This window comes from Odontomachus brunneus, unplaced genomic scaffold (genome assembly GCF_010583005.1).
Source record: "Odontomachus brunneus isolate Ranch 3 - 2012 unplaced genomic scaffold, Obru_v1 Obru_scaffold_041, whole genome shotgun sequence".
In the NCBI taxonomy this organism is placed as follows: domain Eukaryota; kingdom Metazoa; phylum Arthropoda; class Insecta; order Hymenoptera; family Formicidae; genus Odontomachus; species Odontomachus brunneus.
Window position 1 is genome coordinate 1,852,482 of NW_022639491.1, and position 18,038 is coordinate 1,870,519.

Below are 18,038 nucleotides of genomic sequence, written 5' to 3' on the forward strand. Positions count from 1 at the left end.
GAAAGTAATATTGGGCATGAATTAATTAAAATTTTCTTTGACTAATTTTCGACTATTAAATTTTCTTGACTAAAATAATCAGTAAATCGATCTTCACACTTAATCAGTCATCATATATGTAATTACGAATAATTTAATCAATTGACGAAATTAATTATTAATCGGCTTACAATCAATCACATATCAAAATTTGATTAATTAATTACTTGCATCACTCGATGAAATTATTTGTGATTTTATATGACGACTGATTAACTGATCTTCATTCCTGATTATTTTAGTCAAGAAATATTTTAATCGGTTAATGCCTAGCATTCTAAAAGAGAATCTGTGTACACTGAGAGAAAAAAATAGTTGGAATAACTATAATCTCACTATATTTTATAGTTCGTTTTGGCCTCAAACATATATTTATAGTTCATCTAAACATGAAGATATAGTAGAATGAACACAGATTTATAGTCACCATCTTATTACTCTATATATATGGTAAAGCACCTTTTGGGAATATAGTTACATGTACCTATATTTGCCAAATATTCCAATTGTATTGACTATATAAAATAGTTAATTTCTCTTATCATTCAACATTTGTCACCTTATCATATTTTTTATTTCAAATAATTATAATTCTTGGTAAAAATTTTACACGGGTCAGTTATACTTATATTGTAAATATTACAAATATTATGGTAACATTTACTATAAAAATTATATTCCTAACTATAATATTTTTACTATGCCATTATAGTTTCAAATATCATACATTTTTCTCTCAGTGTACAATGCGATATAACAAAAATTGCATTTGTTTCTATATTCGATTAGTTTCTAAAAAGAAAAATATTCAACGAATTGTTTGACGCGAGTTGAAGTCTTTTCAATTGAAATCTTTTCAGGCAGATTCTCCTCTCTTCTCTTTTCAAATCGTCAAATAGAATGTATAGATCTCAGTTACTACATAGGAGAAGAATATTCAGAGAGAAATGAGAGCATCACGGCGACGCGCGTTCGCCGGATTGGTGCAAGCTCGCTTAGACGCTAATATACCCTCGATATCTGAATCCGTTCGCGTCAAGATATCGCCCTTTACCGCAATGTCTAATGCTGGCGGCGAGGCATAAGAGAATAATGCGCGGTTGCAGTATCACTTTCCAAATCGATACTTGCTTCCCGTCATTGGCCGTCTCCTCGCCGATCGTCTTTCTTGCCGGCTCGGAGAGCGTCAGACCGGTGAGAATGGCGATGATCAGGCTGATCACGCCGGCTCCGTAATAGCAGACCCTCCAGCCCTGCCGATCAACACGATCTCGTCATTATTAGATCACCCATTAATCGTCGCGCCGCAATGCACCTGAGCACTTGCAACTCGACTGACGCGATTGTCGAACGCTCGATCGTTACACTTTTCCGCGTTGATCTTTGTTCCCGAGCTCTTGGTCGAGTCGATCGCGCTTCCGCGTAAATAATTTCGTCGATGCGCGATTCGCTCGATCGGAATTGCCGGGATTGTGTTCTCTTTTTTTCCGGAAATTGAGGGAGGAGTTGCAAATAAAGAAAATTGTGGTCCAACGCGAAAAAGAGCAAAAAGCGGAGAGAAAGAAAGGATACAAAGGGGACAATAGAGATCGCAGGTGAAACTACTCACCAGGTCCCAGGCGTTTATTTGTGGCACATAACGGCCGACCGGAAACGCGATGCCGTAACCGCCGTAAATGCCCCAATTGAAAATGGACATGACGAGGCCCCGCTGCTCTTCCGGAAACCAGTCGGACAGCAGACCGGTCGCCATTGGATTGCAGCCCGCCTCCCTGTGTCCGCGAGTTCAATTATTAATATGCGCTTAATTGACGTTACACGGGCGGAAGCGGAAGCGCCGTTTTATCGGTACTTACCCCGCTGCCAGGACCATCCGCAGAAGGACGAGCTGCCAGTATTCCTTCACCGCGCCCATCAGAACGATCGCGACGCTGAATACCAGAGTGCAGATCGCCAGCAGCCTCACTCTTGCGAAAGCATGACAGACGCGTCAGTCAAAATCGAGACTCGCCAGTCCTTGTCGCGGAATTCTTGATCGTCAGGTCAAGGTCTTGATTGTCAGAAGAGCGAGGAAACACACATGTGCGAAATTCTTACGTGCCATTTTCAAGTAAAAAGGTACGGCCGTCTGTACGGCTTGGATTTCAAATCGCTTGTCAGCATACTTGTGAAATGTTCCGAGAACACTATTCTTTCCTCTTGACAGTCAACAAATAGTCGTGGAAATTAACGTGAAAAGATAAAGAAATATAGGTCGAAGAGAAAGATTGCATGTCACTTGTTAATTTTACAGTTACTTATATTGACTGTCAAGAAAAAAAATAGTATTATCGGAACATTTTACAGATATGCTCAAGCAATGCTCAATGTATTTTCTCGCTTGTGACGTTATCAGTCAGGAGTTCCGCGGCGAGGCACCAAGAGCTTGAAACGACATCGCTCGTTCGGGAAGGAGGGCTCAGAACATGGACGGAGCGAAAAGTGCGATTATAGACGAGGGGCTGTGAAGCCCAAAGGGCAAGGGGATTACATTGTCGCGACCATGTTGGTGCCGGAGTTTGTATCTATTTTCAGTGTATAACAACAGCGACCATCGTCATCTTGGTACCGCAACTCTATTACATACAATCATTCCCCTCACCCCTTGGGCTTCACCCCCGCGACAATTCGCTCCGTTCGTATATTCTTACGTTCATAACTCAGAATCACTTAGTGACTCTCTTTCTTCATCGAACCGTGACGAAACTCAATGCGTGACAGTCGGTCAATTACCTGTTGTACCTATCGGCCGCGATGCCCAGCAGAATGCCTACGACCGTGAAAACCGCGATGAAACTGGGTCCCGCCAAGACCTGATAGTCCAAGCCTAGACCGTTGTAGTTCCATTCGCAATAATAAGACCCGTTCAGCTCCAGAGACTGGCAGCTGCGTCAATAAGGAGCGTGTTACGTGCAACAATCAATAGAGATAGAGATGAAAGGAACGCGACGAACATTATAATCGCGCGCGTAGAAAGCTCGCGAACCGTCCAAGCGATCGATATTCTTCGGACAACGATGAACACGATCCCGCAGTGTCCCGTTACGTGGCGCATCCGCGGAATTTCTCGCGGTATTCGACTCGGCGATTTACCAGTAATCTTTCTCAGAACGTTCCTGCAATGACAGCTCCATCAATCTTTTTCTTAAAGTCGCGTGTCCTCCTCCTGCGATTATCTTGAGTCATTACGGAATAGCGTGAGTTAGCGGTATCAACCTCGCCTCGATGAATCAATCACCCGCAAGGAAATCGAGTTGTCGGAGGAGATGGAGGAGGAAACGCTGATCGTTAATTGTGCTTACAGTTACGCGCGGCTCTTCTCTCCCGCACTGTATGACGCTCGACGCGGCGTCGACGACGGTTTCTAGAGCAGGTGGTCATTAGTAGACTTATCAGTCGGACTTACTAGGTTGCGTTCTCCGCGGCTTCGCACTGCACCGGAAGGTCGACCAACGACAGCGTTGTCGAGTTGAGCTGGCAGGAAATGTCGCCATAGTGCAGGTCCTCGGCGATCGCTTTGCTCGTTACACCTTGCGCGCGACATACCGTACGAGTGAATTAGTATCGTTACTGAAAATCCGCGGGACGGAAGGGAACAAGATTATCGTCCACTGAGAACAAGTTGTTAGCTGTTTAACTATAATTATGTAAATATTATATAATCAGAAAGAAATAGTTACTATAAATTATGATGAAGAAATCATTTTCTCTTATTAAATTCTACTATAGTGTTAGTGATAATAACATTAGATACATGTTACCATTTTATTATAAAGAAATATGATCGGGACCAAAAGTAACTACAATTTTAGCTAGATTAAGGCTCCTGGCCCCTCGCATTGTCTATCTCTTTTTAATGATGTCCGAAGCGAGAAAATTCTTGCGAAATATGTTAAAATAAAAATATATATCCATAAAGTAACACTTGCAATCGATTAAACAAATTTGTAAGATATTCCGTGCACTCCCCTTTTGCTCTATCAATAATTTGTCGTAAATGAATGTGACCTACAATTCATTTTCTTAACCTATTTCTTCGTCTATTTCTATTCAGATTAATTCACAATAAATTATTGATTGTTAGAGCAAAAGGGGAGTACTCGGAATATTACAAATTTGTTTAATCGATTGCAAGTGTTACTTTATAGATATATATTTTTACTTCAATGTATTTCGCAAGAATTTTTAGCATGCATTTTCTCGCTTCTGACATCATTAAAAAGAGATAGACAATGCGAGGAGCCTTAATAATTCTATTCTCTCAGAATCGGTTGTTCTAGCTACTCAATAAATTAACTGATAGTTAAATCATATGTCTGTCTTTGTCTAAGCTGAAGGAAAAACAAAGCCAGACATTTAATTATCAAGTTATTCAGTTAACTTATCAAGAGGTTAGAACACCTGGCCCTCAGCGTGGCGAAACGCAATCACTAAAAAGAAATGTTTAATACTTGTAACTATACAATCGTACTAAAAAAAATATTTGTGATGCAGAAAACCATTTTTTTATTGAATTTTACTGTAATGTCAGTAACTATATATGCGCATTAATTATATCATTTTCGTGTTGGAACAATCAAAACATATGATTGGGACCAAAAATAATTATAGTTCCAGATAGATCAAATATTTTTTCCTTCCGATATGATCGCTCGGATTCAAATTGCATAAAGTCGAATAGGCGCTTCCGAGACTCACCTATCAGATAATGGCCCAATTCTCCAAGAACGTAGCCGACCGACACCACGGCCAACGCGTAGGGCTTGTAGAGGAACGCGAGTTTTTGCACCATCGACCTGAACATCCTCGCTCCACCTGGAAGAGACACTGTTTGAGCGAATCGCGAGATTGCGCGGGCGAGAATTATATAATTAACGTGTGCACGATGGGAATTACGGTCTGTAATCGCGATTGCGGGAGGCGGATGGCCTCTTTTTATTTGCGAGTTTACAACGTTGTTCGGGATAGATCGCCGATAGCGTGACATGAAAAGTCGCGATGCGACTTTAATTATAGGTCTTAATTGGAGATATTTACCGGCTTGCACCCGGAAGGAAACCTCGTAATCAAAGATCAGCAAATGCAAGCGCGAGCGCGAGAGATACCGAGTTTATTAGATCAGATTAATTATGTGCGGTATAGATGCTCACGATAAACAATGGCGATCGCAATCGGATCTCAGCGGAAATGCAAAACCGCCAATCTCTTGATTAATTATTTTTCACGCGCGATCATCTCGATATATTATTACTATCATTGATCAGCTGAAATTACCCGGCGTTGTCCGGATTATCGCGAGGTGTCGGGGAAATGAAACCAGGGCGATGAGGTGGCGTGTCCAGGTTTCATGATACAGCTAGAGATGTATGAACTATTCGAATCGAATCAAGTGAAATTTGATTCGATTCAAATTCGAACCCCTATGATTCGAATTCGAATAATTCGAAAATTTTGAATCGAAAAGATGCGAATATGGATCGCGCACTTTAGTATTAAGAGAATTATTAAAGACATCCAGCCTTTTACGGGAATTAGCATGACTTGTAAAGCTATATATTAAGATTTTCTTCGAAAATATTAAGAGAAGATAATGACTTCTAGATAAACTCTTATCGACAACTGTCGGACGGATATGTATCGTTGCGCAGCTTTCAAGGTTGGAAATGTATTCCATACACGTTTATCGACTACATATTATGTATCTCTTACCTTAAAATGAATTGATAGCACATGATCAATGTTATCTCTCTCATACTGAAGTCATTATTTTCATATTAAATTCAATGATTATGTTAATTAAAAATTCTTTCAACGATTCGATCCGATTTCATTCGATTCGGTTCGGATGAAATTTCATCGATTCGATTCGATTCGACATAAAAAATCTTTGATTCGCACATCTCTAGGTACAGCCTATATTTTCCACAGGGTCCTACAAAGTAACTATGCAAAATTTTATCCAGATCGGTCAAAGAGTTGAGAAGTGCACAGAGAGAGCAGACACACACGTCCTATTTTAGATGTATAGATTGCTGAAGATACATATAGACGCGAATGAATATTTATTTACTCGTCCTTCATGGATATTTGCTCACGAAAAATATCCGATGCGCGCTCGTTAATTGTTAATCTGAAGAAAATACACGCGATAAACGATACGCGAATCGCGATCGGAAACGTGACGGTAAAATCGCTTGCGAAACGGCCACTTCTTATTATTCACGATCGGTCAGCAGTATTTTAATTTCAATATCCTGGTGCACACGCGCGAGAGTAGCGATATCGGTGTACGGTACCGGTGATCGCTCAAGGTTCCTGCGCCATGTTCGCGTGTAACGCAAGAACTTGCAGTTAGAATAACGGCGCTGCATCGCGAGCCTAAAATTTCGCACCGCTACCGAACGGGGTCTGATCGTAGGCAGATGTTGCGCGCGTTCAGCGTGAGAAATATTGATTATTCGGGCAGAGAGCCGAATCGACATTTCAGTCCTACTTTTGACCTGAACTTGCTAGCATACACGTCTGCAGAATACATATGCACACGTCCGCAGAATACGTCTGCATATTCTGCGGGATCAATGTATGTTTAATACACGTGGAAACTGAGGCACCACTTGAACTGAGGCGCCTCTAAATAGCAGAAAACGCACAGTTTTTATATTTGCTTTATTTATCTTATAGTTTTCTAGATTTCGAGTATTTTTTTACAGTTTTACAGTCCTTATGATTTTTACAGTACTTTGCAGTTAGGACAATGTCAATTTTTAGATCATATACTAGGTTGTCCAGATATAATCAGTAAATCGTCAAATTTACTACTTCTATAGTAGTTTATGTTACAATTTCAGTATAATCCAGCTTTGCAATAAATATATTATAAGAAGACATATAATTTTAACGTTATTTTTATTACAATATTTTCTCCGTGTGCAAGATGGACGATAGAACGTTCTCGCAGATGTCGGCTCGACACGTCGCGCATGTGAATATGTCATCATCGTCATCGTTCTGATTTCAACATGACGTCGCGTTGCATCGCGCACGGGTGTGTCGTCGTCTAATCAGGGAGGATCGAATCGGAGGTGAATCGCGATCGCGACTGCGAACAGAGGAGAAAGCTCGCGCGCGAGATGTTTAAGACCAGTATTCACAGTCGGGTCTTGTATTTAAGATTGTCTTAAGTTTACCTTCAGATGCTCTGCAGCCAATGAAACAATCCATTTAGTATCTGAAGATAAATCCAACATGATCTTAAACGTAGAATCTGGCTATGAATATTGCCCTAAGCTCGCGCGCGACTCTTACGCACACGGCCGGATCACCTTGAGCCGAAATCGTTGAAACGGAACGAAAATTATCATTTCAATATTGTCGATTCTCGCGCGTTTGTCACTGTGGCGTTGAGTCGCCGTTTCACGAAACTTTCGTAAAGGCAACGGAGGGAAATGCTCTTTGGCGATAATCAGACTCGACGTGGACGTTGCGGCTCTTTTTCCTCGCTTTCTTTCTATCCAACTTCGAAATGCATTCGCCGATATTCGACAAGAAACTATATTCTACGTCTTAGTCAATTAAAACACACAATTATATTTATTTTATTCCAAATTTTTCAAACATTCTTCCGTCTTGAATGACTAAAAAAGAAAAATTCTGTGCTCTTGGATACGAATGCGTTGCGAAACCTATGGTAAAACCAAATATCCTCTTTTTCACCACTGACGAATTCTCCCAACATTTTGATTTTATTTCGGTTACATAACGCGAATGACGCGAAGACGAGAGCGTTGCAAGTGAAACGAGCGAAGGCCGTTTCGCTTCACTCGACACAGAAGACAGTAGGGATTTTTGAAGGAGCGACAATGAAAGCGAGAAACCGTTGGCCGATCGTCGCCCGGCGAGTCCACAGCGACAAGAAACGCCGGACACGCTCCGGAGAATTCCTCGCGGTCGCGCTACCCCGTGGAGAAACATAGAGAGTAGCTAGCCGATGATCGAATGCCAAGGCAAGCAAACTTGGCAGTGAGATGTCAAGTAGCGATAATCGCGTGAGGGGTTTGCGTGACAGTGAATTCGTTGTAACGCGCGCGACAGATCGCTCTCGATCGGTCTCTCTTTGGCGAAACGCCGCGCCGCCAGATGATGCATGGAGCTATGCAAATCTGTAATTTGATTCTCCCATAATTACATGCGCGAATGCCGCGAGCGTCGATACACTCGGCGATACTGCGCGGAACGTACAGTTATTACTTGCGCGTTTGACCTTTTCGCGTCAATTTTGTTCACCAAAGATACAATTTCTTTTTCGCTTTCACTTTATGAGTCATCATTATACTTGCAGTCTCGGCAGCATTTCTTCTCAATCGGAAAGTAAAAAGAATGTAGTGTCTAATATGCTTGCCGGGCGCCATTTTGTTTGATACTGTTTGGTGAGTCATGTTGTCAGCTTCGCGCCAAACTATTTAGCGCATCTTACTTTAAGGTTGACACTCCAAAACCACTAAACGGCGGAAAGATGTTTGAATTTAAAGCGGAGTTATAATTGATTAAAAGTAAAAGTACCGAATTGATTTGCGCGCTTAATAATATAGTTTTAATCAAAAAATTAAAAGCTTTATGTTTGGCGCCAAAATGGATTAAATCGGGACACTGATGTCCCACTGAGGTTTCTGAGAAGGCATGTCTGTCCTAACTGTAATAAGTACACGGAAAAATGTCTGGTTATTTACCAGACATGTTTGGTTAGTCAACCAAAAATCTTGTTAACTTAAACAATATTCCGGTTACTTTAATCGGAATTTCTGGATCGTTCATTCGACCAGATATTTGGTTAATTCAACCAAACCTTTTTTTCCGTGTAGAATGACAGCTCATATGTTCTGAATGCCAAAAAAGCTGTTCATTCAATTAAATAAGGTTATTATTAATGGTAGGAAAAACATATTTCCGAGACATGTATGTGCCGTTGGTAACGAAAGAGTTAGAAAATTACAGAACTCCGACAGAATCCGGGAAAATTAAGTAGAATTTAGGAAGCGATTTTTTTTACAAAAAGTCGCAAATTAAGAGTAGTATGAATCTTTTGTTATGTATGTCTATTAACAATATTTTAGTAAGAAAATATTCAATTTTATGGCGAACATTATCGTATGCATTTCAATTCTGTTCTGCAAAAGAGTCATGCTTCAACAGTAAGCATTCTGACTTCAATAGGGAATCATCTAAGATTACCGTCAATACATTTGTTTTTTGTTAATTGGAGCTGCAGTTATCGCGAAGTGAATTTATTATTCGCGACTTCTGCAGGGACGCAAATTATCGGATAAAGTGCGGATCATATGATTTATGTGTAACGCGAAAATCCTTGACTGTGCAATCCGTGCGATGAATGACGGATAAGCACGCGAATAAGCGTATATATGTGCGAGTGTGAATACGCGTATGTGAAAAATTGCATACGTTCTCTATTTACGCCGCGCATCTCCGTCACGTTTGGCTTATTCGCGAATCAATTGGCGCGTCGCTGAGAAATACATTCGATCGTTTTTTCCCGTAGGACAATTTGCGCGAAAAACAGAAAAATATCGCCGTCTCCGCCTTGTTTCTTTCTTTCTTTTTTGCTCATACTGACGCGAACGTTCCGCTTCGATCGTTCGACCACGTCGTGGAATCGGGACGATCGACTCGGTCGAACTGTGTGCTGAGTAATGAGTTCTCAAGAATTCCAGGGTACCGCCGATCGATCAGCGCGTGACACTCTGGTGCACAAAGTGCGTCGGGATTCCTTTTTGCCGGCCGAGTTAATTAGATTCGCTCGCAGTGAGAATTGAGTTCGATCCGACGCGCTTGGCGTGACTAGCTAGCTGGCGAAGTGATTTCCTTACTTTTTTCCCCCTAGACTCAGCTTGCCGAGGTAGTGTCGCAGCGTGTACGTGTATTTGATTCTCAGTGCGCGAGACACCATTGTTTCCCCGCTCGTGTGGCCATTATCGCGTTATTGCGTGTCTGCGATTATCGTCGCGTTACGAGCCTCGGGTGCAGATAACGAACTCACGCGCGTGACGATTGTTCGCGGAACGCACGTGCGATCGCGCGTCTCGTGGACGTTCCTCGCCCGATGGTAAGTATTTACAACGTGACACCGTCCGCGAATCACGAGGGAATTTCGCGCGAGACCTCGTGCAAGCTCAAGACGTTTTGATCCACGTTCTCTTCCCTTCGCTCGCGATCTACGAAGTTGAATTTTTCCACGTTAAAAGCAATATCAAAGTGGCAAGGGGATATATCAGGGGCTTGCAAAAGTTCGTGGAATTTTTAGCCATATTTCCTTCATTAATAAATAATAAAGCACTACCGAGGAAATACACGGAGAAAATTTTTGGTAAAAATTACATCGGAATTATATTTTCTTTTACAGTACTTTTACTTAAAGAAAGCTATGCTGAAATTGAAAAATTTTATTTTCATTTTATTATTATAGAAATATTAAATTCCACGATGTATACAAAATGAAAAAAAATATTTAAGGAATTGGAATTAAGGAATTCTCAGCAAGGAACCAAACGTACAAGTAATTTCATATTTTCAAACAAACATATATCATAATTTCGATCCCAATTATGTATAGTGTAAAATTACGAAAATTTCGCTGTAATTTTCACTACAATATTTTCTTCGTGTATCTGTCAGCGTTATCCTACAGTCTCTACTGTCATTTTTCTGATAATTAAGAAGCTTATCCGTTGTATCAATAAAATTGTGTCGATGAGTCGACAAAAACTTTAGCAAACCCCTAATACAAGAAAGCTATCAAAGCACAGTGTCTGATCGGGAAACCGACTGCTTCAGTTGTTTTTGACGTTTATTACCTTTGAAGCGCGGAGTCGAATGTCGGCAGAATGTAGGAGAACGCGCACGTGCGAACTCGACGTCGGACTTCCACTCGCCTCTTCTCAGCAGCAATCTCGCGGGGATTACACGGTCAAATTGCGGGACGGAGGAGGCACACACGTGGAAGAACGCGCCACGTTGTTGGGGTGAGCGCGATAGCCCCGAGGCGGGATCGCCACTGCGACTTGCCCTATAAAATATAACGCTCTCGCGTCTCTACGTTTTATTACGCAAAGGAGTGCTATAACTTCACGTTACATCAACACCGATTAAGCCGCGGCGGACGTATTTAATGGTCGGGAGAAAAAAATCGTTCCGCGCGCGTAAGCGTGAGCGTAATGACCGACGGAACGAACAGACGCGTCGAAAAACTATTTAACGCTAATAAAATGATCGCGCGAATGCGCATTCGTGGAAGACGCGTCTGGGGCCATTCAATCATCATTCCGCAATTACCGTTTATCGGCGCAGTTTGCCGCAAGTTTGTCCGCAACGCAACAAACTGCGTCTCCATTTTCTAAACTCGCTCAGAAGCTTAGAGTACATTCAGATAAAAATACAAGCCGGAGACAACTGTATAGGCGACAATTACGAAAGTCTGTATGTAGAAAAAATCTATATACACATATATATTGTTTAATAAACTATTTTGCAGTTATTTCAACTAAAGCTGAATGATTATGAGAACTATATCATAATTATGCAGTTTTCGCAGCCATTCAGCTTCAGTTGCAATAATTGCAAAACAGAATATTAAACTATATACTTTAATTCTCAAAGCATCAAAACTCATTGCAAAGCTCATTTTTCTAGTTTTCTACATACAAAACTTGTATAGACTATACTTCCATTTTTTAAATGGTTCCATTTTCTAAATTTAGAAGCTTAGCGTATACTCAGGGAAGAAAACATAGTGATGGCAACTATATAAATAACAACTATAAGGTTTTATATGTAGAATCTATATATATACATATATTAACTAGCTTAAACTACTTGGCGTTATCATAAAGTATCAAAGGGATGAAATCAGGGTGAAGAAGAGAGTGGAATGTTCAGATTTCATGGTAACCTATATTTTTCGCACACTGAGAAAAAAATTGTTAACTAATTAAAATTATAATTATTTTTGACATATAATATGATAGCAATAACGTGTATATAAGAGATTATTATTACTAATACTTACAGTAAAATTTAATTACTTACAGTAAAATTTAATTTAAAAGTTACTTCTTAACCATAACTTACAGTAACTACTTCTTTATGTGATTATAATTATAATTATCAAACATTTTTTTCTCAATATAGATAGCAACTATGCAAAAAAAATTGATGTACACATATATTTTGTTAGCTGCAGTAACTACAAAATAGTTCATTAAATTATATACGTTGATTCTACCTTCAAAACTCGTACAATCGTCATCAATATTATTGCTACCTTGTCTTTTCCTTTGAGTATAAAAAGAATTTTAACATCTTTATCTCGATGAATTTTAGAACATATTCGAGAAAAATATATTTTTCAAAATTACTGAAGATCAACTCCTCCTTGCAGATGCATTTTTGAATTCGTCGTGATAAAAGTGTTGCAATCTTCTGACTGCGAGTATCGCAGTGCCCACATTGTGCGTTTACCGACGCGTTACCGACAATTAGCGTAAGAATAAAAACAAAAGGATCACGTCAAAGCGAATACAAATAACGACGCGCAAGTAAAAACACTTAAGTGATAAACAACGTTAAACGTAGGAGTCGTCGGCAATGTCTAACCGACGTTCGAGCGAAAATATCCTAATTATGTTCGTCAGACGGGATTGACAGGCAATTTGCGGCAATGAAGTCGTCGTCGCGACGCGTCGGGAACTCTCCGATCTCGAGCGCCGTCACGAACGTCGATCGTCACCGCCTGTTACATGATGATTTTTCGTCAGCGTGTATTTTTACGGGATTACGGCTCACGACGCTGCTCTCCCTTTCGATACGCTATTTTTACGTCGACGGGAGGAGAGTTCGCGCGCGCACCCCGCCGATCGATTAAAAACTGTCCGGCGTTTAAGCCGTCGTCTCGCTTCTCCCCGAGAGGAGTTACCCCGCATTTTCCGCGCCCGATCGGACTTAATGATCTTTTTTCAGCGCCGGCCGAGAGAGGAAGGGATTCACCTCTCACTCGTTTTCTCTCTCTCTCTCTCTCTCTCTCTCTCTCTCTCTCCCCCTCTTGTCTCGAAGAGAGAAAAAGGGGAGAGAGAAGAAAAGAAAGAAAGAGAGAGAGGAGAAGAGAGACAAAGAGAGAGAAAAAGAGGCAATTTTTTAAAAATTCCACATGGAGTAGTCACACGAGCGCGAATTCATCAAAATTTCCGCCCCAAGCTATCCGACTTTTTTCTTTAAATGCACGGAATAATGTTCAGTCACGCGATATGATTGTTTTGTGTGATATTTAAAACTTCTTTTTATCGTTATCGTGCGCTGAAAGAAAAACCGAGTACGAGTGTCTCATGAATGCGACGTAAAACGACGAAGAGACTCGTAAGAAAAGTAGGCGTAGCGGCATTATCACGGATGCATATCGGCTAATAGGCAATTTGCGGCATCGTTAGGTTTTCACATCTAATGTACACGCGTGTTACATGAGTTACAGCTCACCGTAGAGAACATGTGCGTGTTGTGCGTTATCGTGCGTTATCGCTCGACTTGTAACTACTCGCGTAACTATTCGCGACAATGATACATTCTTCAGTCGCGATCGTCCGACCGATGATTATGAACAATTCACTTCCAATCACCGCTGCTCTCGCGTGTTAGAGTCTGTAGTACACGGAGAAATGCAATCAATAAGACTCGAGTAATAAGCGAATCGATCAATCATAGCCGATAACTTAAACATGATAATCTTGTGTTCACAGTAATTCTCAGGTTAAACAGGCAATTACTCTCTAAATTTCTTGGAGTGCAATCTCATTTAAAACGAGTGAAAAGCGGCAGTATTTCCACTCGAAGGGATAGTGAAAATATTGACGTTCGAAATCGCAAGAGTGATTGACTGACTGAAGCTCAATGTGGATTCTGACATGAGCGAATGTTTCAATCAATTAGAGCGAATCAATTAGAGTGAATGCGTTCCTGCACTGACAATGGAGTACATCAAATTCACTTTTTAATTTCGAGTGAATATTCTCACTCGACTATTCGATTGAAAAGTATGACTTCGTTTAAAATTTCACTCATAAATAACTCATATATTAAAGCCCATATTAATATTTGCCACTTAAAACTTATTTTACATGGGATAATTAGACTTTCATTCAGAATTAGATTCAAGTTTTTCAGTCGGATTATATTTATAATCCGACTATAATTGCGATTCAACTGAGAAATTCTCATTTAACTCTGAATTTAAATCTGAGTATCTCATTTGAGATGAGTTTCAAATAATAACTATTAACAGGGACTTAAGACATTTAGAGAATACACATTTAATGCCATACTAAGTTTTTACTTGAAATTCGTCTCACGTGAGACACTCAGATCCGAATATAAATCTGAGCGTTTCTCACTCGAGGCAAACTTCAAATAAGTGTTGACACAGATCTTAAAGTTGAATATTTTAGCTGAATCATACAAGACACGGGACACAATATCAACAATTTTAATTCAACTAAAAAAACCCAACTGCAAATTTGAGCCCGAGTATCTCGCTTGAGGCAAGTTTCAAGTAACAAGCATTAACAGTTTCTAGCTAACGCGATCGTAGGAGTTGCCGCCCGCGACGACGTGTTCATCACGTCTCACCTTCGTTTTCTCAAGACTAGAGCACGAGAAGATGTAAAGTCGACGGTGAGCCGTCCGCGACAATGAGATTGCGAGGCAGGTGGCGAGACGATCGCGGCGGCGATGACGGTTTCGTTGGTGACGCGCAACGGGAAACGATGCTGCCGATGCGGGCATGATTGTGAGACTTTAATTAGAGACTTGCGCTAAGTTGAAGGTCGCACGTACGTAATTATTATGGACGTAAATCGCGCGCGTGTCGGCATTCCGTATTGGCCGCGGATCTAACGGGCCTGTCACGTGTGCGTCGCGGATCACGCGCGACTGCGAAAAACCGGCAAGTAGCGCATGATAGCGCACGTAATTCGTCGTGCGCATTAATTAGCCGTTCGGCTCCGGCAGGAATGCGCAAGTCGCTCGAGCGCGCGATCGACCGCGAGGAAGAAAAAAGCAAAAGTGCGCCGCAACTCTTTCGGGCGAAACGTTAATCTCGCGGTCATTATTATAATCAATACAAATTGCACGTTGCAACTGTTACATTACTCACTGCCCGAAAGCCAAAGGGCGATCTTCCTTGCGTTTCCACGTCGGACTTTTCCGGGAAGAAGAGGTGCGCCGTGTCTCCTGCGCGTACCTTCTCCAACGCGAAGGAGAGATCGCTCACGTGGACGTTTCCCTTCGCCGATGAAAAGCCGATCCGGAATCGGTAGCGGAAGATAGCCGAAGGACACCTCCCCGCGGATGACGCACGCGCGCGCTATTTATAATCGCGAATTTTGCACAAGTCGCGCGCGTACGCGCATTCATGCCGCGAAGTACACGGATCTGTCTATACGCTTCAGGCTGCGTTGACACTCTCGCCGAGTCGCGTTTTACACAAATAGCGCGGAACAACGGGCGAGAGGAAAACTGAAAGAGAGAGAGAGAGAGAGAGAGAGAGAGAGAGAGAGAGAGAGAGAGAGAAAGTATATGTGTATGTAAGAGAGAGAGAGATACATGGTCGCGCGAAACGCGATTCTTCGAGCTTTGCGCGTATTGCGTATACGTACGCGACGCGTATTATTGTATTGCGTCCGTCGCGTTCCGCGTATTGTCTTTCCACGTGCACGTTCACTCGATACTTTCACCGCATGCCTTTTTCCCGCGCCAAACTCCTATCTTGTAGAATCCGGCTCGCGAAAGATATATTGCGCAACCGGTCGGGAAATTATCATTCTTTTCGTGAATGTTTTTCCGACTCAGAGTGACCACTCCTTGAAATTCGCCGAGAATTCGATCAACCCGCGAAACTGCTCGATTCAATTCCACTCAATTCCATATTATTGTTGGTATTGTACCGCTCCTATGGGATATTCGTTCGCACAATGTCAATCGTTAAGTTAAAGTTCCATTGAGTTAAAGTCAAGTAAGCTCCAGTAAGTCAAGTTAGGTTGAAGTTAGGTTGAAGTTCCATTAAGGTAAATTCCGCTCGAAACGAGTCTGCCTCGATGCTTTTGTCCAAATTGTCCCCGAATCGACTGAGGAACAGAAAAGGGCGAGCAAGAAGGTTTCAAGAGAGGCTAAGTGAGCTGCGAGGTTTTAGGGCGGCGCTTTTGCAATAAAAAGTAACGACCGAGCCAAAACTCGCGTAACAGAATGGAGAACACAAGGGGAAGTGAAACTCTCTGTGCCCGTCGTAACGAGTACCTAGCTCACCCCTTTCCACAAAAGCTTTCCACGATGGACGATCTCTCCATGGTTTCGCGCGAAAGCCTCTGCGAAAATCGGCGGAACCTTCGGGGGTAGGTTGGTCGCGTCTTATTCGCCGTGAGATACTCACGTGTCGTCTGGCGAAGTTCGCGATCAAGATCCTTCTGCAGGAGAGGGACGCACTTCTGCGACGGGACGACGCGCGTAAATCCGCGGGAAACGTACTACGACGCGGTTAAGAAACGAATCGTTCCAGAACGGAGAGAGAGAAAGAGAGAAAGAAAAAGACAGAGAATGCGAGAGAACGGAACGATTCCGCGGGTCGATCTATCCGCGCGCGTGGAGGGTGGAGGCGCGTCAAATGAGGCGCGAGCCAGTGGCCAAGCTTCATTTATAAGAAAGTGTCCAAGGATCCGGACCTTCCTTCCGTCGACGGCTGAGGAAGGGGATAGGACTCCGCGTTCGCAATGGTATGTTGTGTGTGCGTGCACGCGATATGGTGGGAGACCACATCGCCACGGGATACCCTCGATCTTCGATTTTCAAGGTCGCGGCAACACTTGACCGAGGAGGCTCGCACTTCACCCGTTACGTCAACGTAAGAAGCGATGTAAGGCAGGTATGCAGGCGAGCGTGGAATACCGCGGAAACGGATACTCGCGAGAGTCCTTCGAGAAGCACGAAGGAGTGCAACTCGATGATTTCAACGTAAGGCGCGTGTCACATGCTTTCTCGCACGAATATCTAGACAAGAACGCGGCCCAACATCGCGGCAGAAAGAAAACATACTCATCTGCCAAAATAATTTTTTAATTTTCTATTTTCTAATTCGATTTATTTGATTTTTATTACAAATACTCCCGTAGACAAAAAACAATTGTGAATTAAATTGTCATAGAATAATGACTGATCTTAAATTATACTCAAATAATTAGGAGGATTGATCCAATAGAAGGTATATATCACGTGTTTCTTTACATGAATATCTGAGGGGAAACTGCATTCGAAAAAAGATGTTACTCATCTGTGACAGAAATTTTATCATTTCTTAAATTTTTGTTTTTTTAATTAAATTTAATTTGTTTACCAATATCAATGGGAAAGAGAAAAAAATATCAAGTATACACATATATATATATATATATATATATATATACACATATACATATATGTATATGTACATATATGAAGTAGTTTTGTGAGTTAAATGGATGGCGAGCCGTGACTATAACATTTAGATAATGAGGGGAGCGATATTTGTCTATCTGATTGCAGCACAGTTCTTGCGGAAAATGTAGAATCATTGATCAGGGTTCAAACTGCGCGAGGTGATTTATTAAGTAATGAACGACGACACTATGCGCGATCGCGCTTGATTTTAACGAATTTCCTATGTCCGTGTGCTTATTAGTCGCGTGCGGTTTCCAGCGACGGCTAATTGGCCCCGGCGTGGTTGTGCGGGAAGCGCGCTGGTCTCCGTCGAGCGGCTCCGGTAGAACACAATAAGTCCGAGGTAGTTAACCCCGCGGCTCGAAGAGCGTACGCTCGTGCATGCATGCATACATACGCGGCATGCGATCGCCGTAACATTGACACACTTCGCGGTGGCT

General features: G+C 41.9%; 1 protein-coding gene across 4 annotated transcripts in view; it reads right to left on the reverse strand.

Moving 5' to 3' along the window:
• LOC116844475 (D-xylose transporter) overlaps nt 1-16,804 on the reverse strand; it is a 20,971-nt gene extending 4,167 nt beyond the window's left edge. The window contains exons 1-8 of one of the 4 annotated variants that reach the window (XM_032816010.1): nt 16,559-16,804; nt 10,944-11,155; nt 4,777-4,893; nt 3,485-3,608; nt 2,812-2,964; nt 1,896-2,006; nt 1,649-1,811; nt 1,094-1,292 (exon numbers count right to left, since the gene is read on the reverse strand). In XM_032816010.1, coding sequence (XP_032671901.1) covers nt 1,094-1,292; nt 1,649-1,811; nt 1,896-2,006; nt 2,812-2,964; nt 3,485-3,608; nt 4,777-4,882 — 856 coding nt within the window. In that variant the 5' untranslated portion in view covers nt 4,883-4,893; nt 10,944-11,155; nt 16,559-16,804. Of the gene's footprint in view, nt 1-1,093; nt 1,293-1,648; nt 1,812-1,895; nt 2,007-2,811; nt 2,965-3,484; nt 3,609-4,776; nt 4,894-10,943; nt 11,156-15,286; nt 16,516-16,558 lie in introns of those variants that run through there. The other 3 variants (XM_032816011.1, XM_032816009.1, XM_032816012.1) reach the window with 3 other exon arrangements.
• Nucleotides 16,805-18,038: the final 1,234 nt, after the last annotated feature.